Source organism: Branchiostoma floridae, chromosome 8 (genome assembly GCF_000003815.2).
Source record: "Branchiostoma floridae strain S238N-H82 chromosome 8, Bfl_VNyyK, whole genome shotgun sequence".
Lineage (NCBI taxonomy): Eukaryota > Metazoa > Chordata > Leptocardii > Amphioxiformes > Branchiostomatidae > Branchiostoma > Branchiostoma floridae.
The window spans coordinates 15,438,834-15,451,241 of record NC_049986.1 but is presented as its reverse complement, the minus strand read 5'-3'; the positions used below and the strand labels follow the sequence as shown (position 1 = coordinate 15,451,241).

General features: G+C 41.8%; 1 protein-coding gene across 1 annotated transcript; it reads right to left on the bottom strand.

Moving 5' to 3' along the window:
- Nucleotides 1-64: 64 nt before the first annotated feature.
- Nucleotides 65-12,252, bottom strand: LOC118421815. Its single transcript, XM_035829316.1, has 21 exons — nt 12,158-12,252; nt 11,741-11,943; nt 11,361-11,497; nt 10,764-10,939; nt 10,225-10,445; nt 9,686-9,862; nt 9,003-9,139; nt 8,669-8,769; nt 6,851-7,025; nt 6,179-6,377; nt 4,998-5,143; nt 4,572-4,670; nt 4,036-4,185; nt 3,809-3,883; nt 3,618-3,632; nt 3,324-3,486; nt 2,838-2,980; nt 2,496-2,621; nt 1,811-1,948; nt 1,061-1,163; nt 65-625 (listed from the first exon to the last, which is right to left on the bottom strand). The coding sequence occupies exons 1-21, from the start codon at nt 12,250-12,252 to the stop codon at nt 603-605; spliced, it is 2,802 nt and encodes a 933-aa protein (XP_035685209.1). The 3' UTR covers nt 65-602.
- Nucleotides 12,253-12,408: the final 156 nt, after the last annotated feature.

The following is a 12,408-nucleotide window of genomic DNA, read 5'->3' as shown; positions in this document are numbered from 1 at the left end:
AGATGGTCGATCTACCGCGTAAGCAAAATATTTGCGAAGTTGCTTCAAGAAAAAAACAACAACATTGTCTTTAAATGCTCAAAACCATTTTTATAAGATGTGCATCGATGAATTCACCAAGTAAGGATATGTGAAGAATGCATTCCTTTAACTGCTTCACGTTAACGTTACTTATTCATCAATTAATAACTGATATTATAATAGAACTCCTACTTCATGTATGTATTCATGCATGTATAGTACATGCATTTATTCAACAGGTAGATATCAAAGTAAATTGTACATTAGGACGTTCCTGGTTGTGAAATGGTGGCCAAGTTGCCAGCTATAAGTGGGTAAAGGTCGCTGGTACAATGGATACATATGACGTAGCCAAACCAGGGTCTCATTGTTATCCATCTATCTATCCCATCTTATACCCGGACCATCTTCTGCATGACTGAGTGGGTTTAGTAACCAATGATCGTCTCTGGTTGGAAATGAATAAACAGTTTCTGGTATGCAAATAACTATTGTTCCATGTATCATCAACTTTGTGTTATTCCTGCGCATTCTTTGTCGTCGTGCTCCATTCTGCCTTCTTCTTAGTCTGAGTTCTCTGCCTACTCGCCATCAGAGGGCTGCACTGTAAGATGACAGACACATTCACGCATAAGTGGAACAGCATACATGTATGCATGGGCACCTGTAGACACTATGTAGATTTACCTTGTCTTTTAGAATCTAACCTTTGCATACCTTGGGCTAGAGTACTTGCTGCACCTGTCTGGCTACAAATACCAATATACGGGCCCAGAGGGCAGTCCGAATGGAGGCAAAGTGAATGATTGTCATTATGTGGTAATTTTCGCTTTGTCCCAATTATATATAAACCATGCTTTATTACATGACAGGACTGGTGCTCCAAGTTTCACAATAAGGAGCAGGATTGTGCTGTGTTTTTTTTTTTTTTCGTTTGACTTTAGAATTCTTCAACCAAGTCAATTAATGAAATCAAAACAAATAAGATAATTTGGAAATTTGAAAGTTTATGGAACACTTTTAAAGTTTCTTAATATACCTCCATCCGACATCTCCTGATCCTTCAGGAGGGCGAAGTAAACCATCTTGTCCTGCTCGACTTTGGTGAACTCGTTGGTGTGCGCGAATATCAGCAGCCAGTCCTGATGTGTCAACATACAGAGGACAGAGGTGTTAGGAGAAATACACAGTAGGGGAAACATACAGAGGTAGTAAGGGAAACATACAGTAGGGGAAACATACAAAGGTAGTAGGGGAAACATACAGTAGAGGGAACATACAGAGGTAGTAGGGGAAACATACAGTAGGGGGAACATACAGAGGTAGTAGGGGAAACATACAGTAGGGGGAACATACAGAGGTAGTAGGGGAAACATACAGCAGGGGAAACATACAGAGGTAGTAGGGGATACATACAGTAGGGGAAACATTCAGAGGTATACGTAGTAGGGGAAACATACAGTAGGAGAAACATAAAGTGGTAGTAGGGGAAACATACATATGGGTGGTAGATGTACAGTTGGGTAAATGAACAGTTTCAGCGGTAACCAATCAGTGCATGTGTACGTTAATTAGTATGAAAAGTATGTGCATTGGAACAAACATCCTTGTTGGTAGAGACTTCTACATTTAGATGTCAAGAACACATTTAATTGCTTTACGTATGTAAGTATACAGATATGCATCTGTTACGTTTCTATTACACTATGTGGGATGTGCCCAATAGATAGATTGATTACCCGCCTTTGACAGTGAATAAAACGTTAACTGGTCAGTTTAAAATTTGTACCTGGCTGTGCTTGACCTTCTCTGCGTTCAGCGCCTGTATCAGCTTGATGGTTGTGGCAGGAATGTCGATACTGTTGAAAGAACCATTCACACCGATGGCGTACCCGTGAGCTCCATCCTTGGCATTAAATGTAGCCATCTGTGTTTTGAAAGGTGGCATAAATGTCTCAACCAATATGCAGATTGTATGCAAACGGTGTGCAGTCCCACAGTAGGGATACTGTTTTGATATAAAAATATCTTCTTCCGTTTCATTTGAACTTGTTGAGTCCCATACATTTGTAAATGATTGTTTTAATTCAATGATTGTAAAAGCCTCCAATGACTGTAAGAAACTTATCCCATACTACAACTTCTGTATTAGTTAGATAAGCGTTAAGTTATAGAACTGTAGTTATGTAGATGCCATACTTTGTACCCCGTACAATTGCTGTGCAATAAAGCTATCATTGACTAAAACAATACTGAAATCATGTAAATAGGGATTTAATGCAGGGTTTCGTGTGCAGATTGAACCAAGATACGGATTGCATACAAGGTATTTATAAAAAAAATTCCATAACAGCCCTTTACATTAAATCTAACGTTGGTGTGTATTGTCAAAGATTGCAGAAAGTATAGTGTTAGCTAGAAAGAGATCATAATGGTATAATCTATATCTATCATTGCATCAAATGATGTCTTACGTTCTCTCCTGTTGGTTTGGGGATGTCCTTTTCCGCGTAGGAGGAAGGCAGATAGGCACAGAGTTGGAACTCTCGCTCACATGCCTCAACACCGGCCAGTTCCTCCTCGGCTGAGTAGAGCTTTACCTTGAGTCAACAAAAACAAAAAGAGTGATATGCAAGCGCACCACTTCCGCATTGCATCAACTATACTCATGCATAGATATGAGAATTCCGCCACTCATTGGCCCTTTTTCAAATACCTAGGGAGCAAATAAACCACAGCGTAGATAGCTACAAAACTGCTCAAAATGTAAACAATTTTATACAACACAAGTTTCATTTTTTATATCTGGAAACTACCTGAAAAACAATTGGATCCGTGACATTCCCAATCTTCTCCTTCTCTTCATTGTCTCCGTCGAAATACTTGTAGATGGGGAGGAATAGACTCCGGCGAGGAGAGCCGTGGCCGCATCCTTTGACGTACTGGCAGACACCCTTCGCTGTGCAACACAGGGCATAGGTAATGAGGCTCAAAGAAAGCCGTGATACGACTTTAAAGTCCTCTCAAAAATGTCTCATGATCTCATACACGTCATGAATCAAGTCAAGTCATGCTAAACGTTACTCCCAAGTTAGTGAAGACAACTCAAATGAAAGACTAATCACTATCTTCAGTTCCTTCGTTGATAATTGCTGGCTTTAGTTCGTTCAGCAAAATGAGCTGTACTTGTTCTCATGGAACAAAACTACAAGGAGGTCGAAAAGCAGAAAGAAATAAATTTGAGCAAATAACAAGGATGGTGGTGGAGGGAAACAGAGAATAGATAGTATGTAAATGCCCACATGTGGGGAAGAAGATTTCCATGTAGTTGCTGTGTTCTTTGGTCACTTGGACGGGGTTACAGGTAGGCAGATGGCAATCCTTTGGTATCAGGTCCAGGATCTCTTCATCTGGGTGTTCCTCCTCCGTCTTGTCATTCTCGGCATCTTCTACCTTCTCACTGTCCTGTTTCAGGTTTGAATTAAAACAAAGAAATAATCGTTCTAATTCATTTTGGCACAGTGTATCTACAGTGTGAATCGCAGGAGCAAACATTATAAAACGTTATGAAACAGTTATAAGAAACAGGCACTCACCTTCCAGTAGATGTGCTGAAAAAAAGAAATACAAGTTTTTTTTTTGTGAATAATCCTTTTGCATTTGTCTCAAGTAAATAACATATCTATATCTAATTGCCTTTTGAACATTAAATACTGCTGGAATACGAAATGTAATTCATTGATTGATTGATGAAATGATCGATTGGGTGACTATCAATCAGACATACCTGCTGGTCTACGATTATCACTGTCATAAGAGCTTCCTCGTCGTTAACAAAGCCATAGCCCCCAGCCCAAATGTCCTAAAACAAGAAAAATATAGATAGTATGAAATACGAAGATCGTCTAAAATCTTTGAACTTGGAATACTTGTACTCATTATGGGCACTTTTTTGTCCCTATATATATAGTCGACGTAATGGTATATATGAAAGATGAAAGCATGGCTGCATACCTCTGTCGTATAGTTTACCCCAAACGTTTTAAGTTCTTCAAGTTGCTTGGTCATCCGAGTCATCTGTTTCGTGAGCACGTCTAAGGTAGGCTTGCCCACAAATGCCGTCTCATACCAGTAACTATCCTTATCTCCCCTTCTGAAGGAAACCTGGAAAATATAAACAAGAGTATGGAAAGATCATCTAATCGTCTAATAGGTGTATAAGTATGTAGTTTCTGAAAGATCTGATATATTGATAGTATGTAATGTTTTGAGCTAACCAATAGGTTTGTGAAACGTTATACGTCAGGTGATTTTATTGCACTTCGGAATAGGTCTTGTCAATGAACCTCCTGAAAACTGCTAGTCTGAGCTGCCAAGTTTGACAACATTAAGCATAATTTGTAGGAGTCTATCTGACATTATCGCAAACAATTGTACTGGTACTGATGGCTATGACATCAGTCTTAAAGGAAAATATAAGCACACATCCACTAGTGGCCTAAGTAAAGAAAAATACGCAACAATCATGAAATAGATATCTCAATACATACCATATCATCGATGGGCTTTGGTGGGTTGTCCTCATACTTCTTTGGCAGTGTAATGCACATCGTAATTCCTGTATCACACTCATGGTCTCCTCTGAAACCCTGAGTAAAGAAACATCTAAATGCCTTAACAATGGAAACAAATGTGATTTACTTACAATGTTATACAGCATCAACTTATACCAGTTAGGTTCAAACGCCGCCAAACTGACCATGCGAAACAGGTCTGACCCTGAAACGAGTTCGGCGCGGGTTTAAATCCCGGGAGCCAGGAGACTGTTTCTACTCGCCTGTTACAAACTGTTGAAACAATCCCATTGTCACACAATGAAGGTTAGCTTGAACATTAAATCATAAAACACCAGTTGCAACCAAGTATGTAGTGCATCCCAGCTGATTCTCTGTTTCAGACAACAAAAATTAGCTGACCTGATAATACAGTGGTCTGGTTATGTCCATCCTCACGTTGTCCTCGTTCTTGCCATTGATGTAAGACAGAATGGACTGGAGTGCCTTCTCCCAGGCCTGTTTGTGTGTGCAAAACTTGCCTGTGCTATTGGAGCAAAGCCATGTGGCTGTGGAACAACAAAAGTCTGGGAGGTAATAGGCCATCTTAACAGACTAACGTTAATGCCATATCAATGTGCCTAGCGTGTCCATGATGACTGGTGAGGCAGATTTTAACTGGTGTATTTGTCGGTTGGTATTGCATACCTGTTAAAGCGCTTTATCAGGGGTGCCTAAGCATTTGCACGAACCCTATGAAATTCGTATGAATATTATGTGATACGCACGAATCACTATGCGAAAACGCACGAATATTATGAAAATCGCATGAATCACTATGCGAAAACGCACGAATATTATGAAGTTCGCACGAATCACTATGTGATACACACGAACCTTATGACATTTGCACGAACCTTATGCAAAACGGCGGCCGGGGAGAAGGAATGATTTTGAGCGTCTCTACCCGTGATATCTATATTTAAATGCATGGAATGGACATATACCATCACGAAGACGTATTCGATAGCCTGTGAGCTACTGTTTTGCTTCATTTCGGCGTGTTACATCGTATTTTCCGTCGCCGAAGATCGAAGTCGCCATCTTGAAAATCCCGCTCCGTCTGTCACGTGACCCCGGCAGTGGTCACGTGACAGACGCTACCACTGCCTCAATTTCGCATAAGGTTCGTGCAAATCTCATAAGGTTCGTGTGTATCACATAGTTTATGGCCTAAGACACCAGGTTTCTACTGAACAGCACAGATTATATATATATATATATATATATATATATATATATATATATATATATATATATATATATATATATAGATAGATAGATAGATAGATAGAGTATATATATCACACTTGGAAGGATTCTTTTCGATAAGTGTGGTGGGCTCTTTTACGTGCTCGAGGTGTTACGCTAGGCGACGCCACATGTTTATATTTGAAACTTGTGTTTTTTTCACAGAATAGTCAGACACTACATATACATTGGTCCCTGACAGATTTAAACCGCTGGTAGTAGTTCTTATAGAGACATTGTGTCGGCAGATGGGCTAGACTCTTCCATTATCACAGCATCATCCTCAAGGTTACCTGCTGGGGTTTTCATCAGCCTGAGGTTGTTCTCAAACCTCACGGCGACGGACATGTTGGGACACTCGTACGTGGTGCAGCGGTCCCCGACCACTGGCTTCGCCTCGTGCTGGCTGTAGCTCTTACTCAGCGGGAGATGGAAGGTGAACTCCGGACGGCCCTCCTGGTCACTGCAGTCCAGGTCGGCATCTAGAATAACCTGAAAAAACATACGCTTCATTCCTATAATTTCCTTGTACACTCGACGCAATTCAGTCTGATTGATCATGACTGCCAAGTTGATTAAATAAAGTTTGATTCGATTTGATTTTTATTTGATTCAGAGTATGTGCATATTAACTGGAATGGCCATAGTTTTGCTTTTCCTGTTATTTCTCTTAATCACTCTCTTTTTCACTCTTCCTTACTTTTTTTCTCAAAGGGGATTCAAAGTTGTCTTTTATCTCAACTAATGAGCCAATACCTTTGAGTGTACCATATGGATGTAAAAGTTTAACTTTGAATTGTAGTTAATAAAACTTGTGTTGATGACGCAAATTAAGGAAATAAAAGCTATCCGTCTGAAATAGAGATGCCATTGACTTTATCTAGGGTCTCGTCGGATTGTCACTGACTGCTATTCAGAATAGATAAACAGGCAAAAAGACAAATGGAAACAGATAACAATCGTACCTCATTGAAACGGTCAAACAGCCTGGACTGTGGATGATGTTCGAACACCCCTATGTGATCTCCCAGAATACACTTCTTCTCCTCTTTGAGCCTGTCCGTGAGTACGTTGGCTACTTTAGTGGTGGTGACTGGTTCGTAGTAGATGTTCCCACCCATGCACTTGTGATAGAAGTGACTGTGGTGCATAAAATGGTAATGCATATTATAGCAAATGGCCGCTTTTGGCTATTCCTTTCGTTCCATCCAGTTTTCCATTTCGTTGTGAAATGGTGAAATGTTGGTTCCACCAACTGTTTTGTTTCATGCCTTTTTTGCGAGACGCGCAGTAAATAGCATGATTTCAAGTAAGCTACTGTACTAACATCTTTGTATCTTGGAACATAATCTACTTGTATGCCAACATAGAGATAAGAATATGACAGAAATCCGTTTAGCATAAAAACCGCAAAGGATTTTGAGAATTGACCGTCTATTCCCTTCAATTAAGCTAAGGGCACAACCCGCCGTACATGCGATTTGTCCGTACGGTTTTGGGGAGGCCACGTCCGCCACGTATTTCTGAAAACGTGGGGAACGACTGGCAAGAGCAGCGACTGGCAATGAGTACGTCAACGCACGTCACTCGCACGGTTGCGCAAGGTGCACACAAAGTACGTACGGAGGCGGTACTTACCACTTACAGATCCCAAAAGATTGCCCACGTTTTGGAACGTAGACAGCACGTATTTGCACGTACGGCGGGTTCTGCCCTTAGCTAAAAGGTCGGGCGTGGTGTAACTGGTAAAGCGTTTGGCTCGAAACCTAGAGGTTCTGAGTTCGATCCCCACCGTGCCCCGTTCCGACGTTGTGCCCTTGGGAAAGGCACTTTACACGACCTTCCTCACTTCACCCTGGTGTAAATATGGGTACCTGACTTCGGTCGGGAAGGCAAAAGACTACCTTTACCTTCTGTCTGTACCGTGTATGTGGCACTGTTAATATAAGTTACAAAAACTTGAGTGCAGTGCCACATTGTCCCCGTCAGTCCGAAAGCAAAATAGAAAAAACAAGAGTTCGGAGACCTCATACCTCCATGAAATATTCTGATTATGCAAATGACATAATAGAAACACAAACACACACACACACAGACAGACAGACAGACACACTCAAAACTATACCTCCATTTTTCATGGAGGTAAAAAAAGGTCTGGACACATTCGCCGTACGATCGTATTACGGTCGCCGTATGACCGCCAAGTAAAGGCGTTCTGAGCCATAGCAAGTCAAGGTGGGGGCACAACTGCGTATATATTTAAGTCCGTATGAGGCGCGCATGGGAGTATTTACCTCCACCAGGCCCCACAGGTCGTTGGAAAAATAAAAGAAATTGGACAAACGTAAACAGGTAACATATCAGACGAGTTAGCTGGGTCGCTAACCATACTTCTCGGTCAGCTAACTCATCTGGCATGTTATTCATCTATATTTGTCCAATTTGTACTATTTTCCCCGCGACCTGTGGAGCCTGGTAGAGACTAAGAGCTTCATACGCGTGCATACGCACCTCAAACGGACTTGAATATATACGAATGTGTGACCGTATCTTAACTAACAGAAAAGGCTGTCGGCGGCTGGTTTGGTCACAGCCTGCTCAGCAAAATTCGACGATATCGTAATCGCCCGACGTCCTACGAATATGACCACGAAAGTTTCATCTGAGCTAAATTTAGCGAAACGGGTTAATACTTTATTTTACAGACAATTCTAGAAGATCTAAGGACGACGAGAATTTCTTATATATTTGGTACAATTTACTATATCATAGTGGTCTCTCACTGAGTCTGGTAGTTTTTCCGATGATGATATGCTTCTTTCGTCTTTGGACTCCTTAACCCATGCCTATCGGCAGTATCCGGGGTAAGTTCATGGAAAAAGTCCTGCAGAACAAAGGGTAGAGAAAAACAAAGGTCGTCACACAATCACTGTTCTTCCAGACATTTGTAAATGTAATACTGTGTCGCCAATAACGAAGGTGCAAAATTGTGCTAAAAACGATTGTTTCTTAAAGATAGCGTGATAAAGTGAAAGCTTAGTTAAAAATTTAATGATTGTAAAGCTGACCAGATTGGCTTGTAAATAGAAGGTGTATATAAACTGCATCTTCACTCACCTGGACTTTAGTCCCACTCGCCCCGCCCCGTATGACAGTTATGTCATAGAACTTCTGGCAGCCCTCCTTCCCGTCCAACTCGTCTCGAATCTCAACCGCGCTGAAGCTCATCAAGGCGACTTCAGAGTGTGGAACTCCTAGAACGAGATAAGATGGTGTCAGCCTTGAAAGTTGGAAACAACCTTCCATCCAGAGAACTGAGCAACCAGAGATTTGACGCTTAGCTTAATGAATGTCTTAGGCAAAGAGCGTACATCTCTAAGTTTTGTGTGTACTGGTGTATTTATAATTCTTACAATTCTACATCGTGGATGATATTCTAATCTGAAACCCAAAAGCGCGAACAGATTCAATTTTGGTCGCTCACGTGTTGTTTGGGGACCCGGTGGGAAGGCACCCTAAATAATTTCTTGGAACGAGGAACGTCAACGTTGAAAGAAGATATTGTGTACTTCAGTGCCCACCGACCTTCACTGAACCAGGATGGTGGCACTTCCAACAAAGGCCGACCCATTCTTTGTCAAAGCAAGGTGTAGAATTTTTGTTTTTAAATTTGAGACGTTGTGAGCCGTGAAAAAGATCAGATAACGCGGTAAATATTATACCTGATATTACCCATTACCACATTCTGATATTACCCCTTACCATATTCTGATGAGGAAACGAGGAACATCGTGACCTACCTGTTTTGTTGAGGTGTTTTGCCAGTGGTTCTGCGGCCGCGATGATGGCGGTGTCGTAGTGGCAGGTGTACGGGCTGTAGGAGGTGACGTGAACATCGGTGAACTTCTGAAGTGTGATGGTCTTATCGTCAATTCCCTTCACCTGCTTCACCTCAGGTACAGGGCACAGCTTTGGTGCTGCAATAGTTGGTTACAAACGTCATTAACCAATGAAAGACATTCTCCATTCCCTTGTGAATACCATATCAATTAGTAGTACTTTTTATGAAAACAATCATCAATAGATGGCCGAATGTACGATGTTGCATTCCTCGTGAGACCGCCACATCATGAAAAAAATCATATCACAACATTAGCATACACATCAACTTGCATACAGAGGTCAAAATTGGTTGTCTTAAAAATAGGATGAGAGAAAATGGCAACACGTTCCATCAGGATCATCAACTATTGATACATTGTATCTGCTTCCAAATGGCCAAAGACATGATAAAGACAAAACCGGGAATGTCGACTTTCACCCAACATCATACACGTACGTTTACAGTACGTCTCGGAACACTGCTTCCGTGCCAGGGCCTGTACAGGGATGTCGGCCTGGTCCATCTTGTGCCACGACCTCAGCCTGTCGTCCTTCCGGAGACAGTTAGGGAATGCCTGTCCGATGTGGTCGTTGAAATCGTGAACCCGGAACAATCTCTCGTTCAGAGCGAAGATCCAGATCTCGTTGTACGTCAGTGGACTGGAGGAGGCACCAATGCTGTAAAATACAGTGCAAGGATGAAGGAAAACAGCATCTCCCATAATACTCCTGCAGTGTCTGTTTTGGGCGTGGTACTCCAAGTGCACTGTAAGTATGAAGGATACATTTTTTCCCCAAAAAATGAACTTCTGAGCGACTGCATGTTTGTGCCAAATTAAAAATCATTCAGAAAGTCACCATACCTATTGTTACAGAATAAGCCAGTTTCTTACTAATCTCCAGGCAGATCTACCGGTGGCATAAGGAGTTGGAGTGTCTTACATACACAGAGGAATTGCATCTGTCATAGTGACTTGCTTTGGTTAATTGTTTTACCTGTCGTACTGCGCGACATAGTAGTAATCATTGTCCCCATAGAACGGCTCCTTGTTGTCTGAAAGGGTCCGGAAGAAGTTGTCGGCTTCCCTGTCAGCGACAAAGCCTACCCGGTGTGAATGACCCCGGAATTTCTTCACGTACACGACAGTCTCGGGAACGAGATCTATCACCACCTGGGACAGAGATCGAAGTGTTGGGATGAGAAAAACTTGTCTTGTTTGGTTGGTAACATTGTCACAAATTAAATTGACGCAACATATCATAAGTCTCTTCATAGTCCATTGTTTCTTCTTTCTGCACATGTCAGCGCGTCATTCTATTGACAACCTATACCTAGCCCGCCGAGGCATGAATGTACCATAAAGATTTTTCGTCCATTCATCGTTAGAGCCATTATTATGCCATAAATGAGCACTTGCTGAATCTAGCTTCTACAACGCCTTACTTCAACTTGCCCTGCATTCCGTCGTCTCTTTTTACATGTCATCACTAATGGTTGGAAAATCATACACTATGAGCACTTTGATGGCATCATATTGAATTATGACGACATTACAAACTGGAAAATGAATGGAATCATTTTTGAATACGAACTTTTGGATCGTTCGGAATGGGCGGACGTTTCACCATCTTGCTCGGCAGCGGCACAGAGAGTGTGATCTCTCGCATGGGGCTGTCGGACGGCTGGCGAGTCTGTGTTACCAACGGCCCGGTGCTCGGCATTTTAACGCCTGGAAACACACTCACATTTGTTTGTGGGTTCATTCATGGCTACACACTTACACACACACAAGGAGCAGACATGTATATATACAAAAAAACATGTATATACTGTATGACACATTTGAATGAAAAATGCAAACGCGCGAGCGCGCACGCAAGCACACACACACAAAGACATACTGACATACACACACGTTCACACAACTACGCATACGTTTTCACTTTTGTCTATAACTATGGTAAATACATACCTTGATCATTTTTGCCTTTGAAATACACATGGATGCGGCTCCAGGTTCGCCCGCTGGCCTGGGAGAGGGACAGGTCCGATACCGTGGTGGACACCCAGAGGGCGCTCCTGTACCGCCGCACGTCGTACTCTGGGGTCGAGCACAACAGCTCGAACTCAGGGCACTCTCCGGTACAGGCCTTTTCCAGTTGTTCACTGTTACCACTGAGAAAATAAAAGTACAGTAATTCAAACTGTACATAAACGCCAACCAATACTATTGTTGAAAACGAAAAAAAGTGCTTACTTATAATACTTACTCATACATATATACACAGATGAAAAATCCCAACCAGTCCTTCATGTGTACCTTTTAGTGACCCTCCACTATTTTCTGGCATACCTGCTTTAATCTTGAGTAAAAGTATGATGTGTTTACCTGGTTGAGTCGCCTTGAGGTTGTTTATGATGATGTCGACCATAACACACGCCCACACAGACCAGAAAGGTCGCCAACAGGACTTTGTATGCCATGATAACCTAGATGGAAACATTTTAAATGATTCTTTTACCGTTGAATCACGACTACGAAATTCAGATATAAACATATGTATTTCAATAGTAATAGATAAAAAGAGGAACGGCTGGTAACCGTGACGGTTTAAAAAAAATGTATATGGCAAGAATTGT

Excerpts from the sequence above, each read along its gene's own strand:
- LOC118421815 (XM_035829316.1), bottom strand. The coding sequence starts at position 12,252 with ATGGCATACAAAGTCCTGTTGGCGACCTTTCTGGTCTGTGTGGGCGTG. Across the intron at positions 10,940-11,360 it reads CCATTCCGAACGATCCAAAA|GTGGTGATAGATCTCGTTCC; the intron begins GTTCGTATTCAA and ends TCTCTGTCCCAG. Across the intron at positions 4,186-4,571 it reads CAAAGCCCATCGATGATATG|GTTTCCTTCAGAAGGGGAGA; the intron begins GTATGTATTGAG and ends TATATTTTCCAG.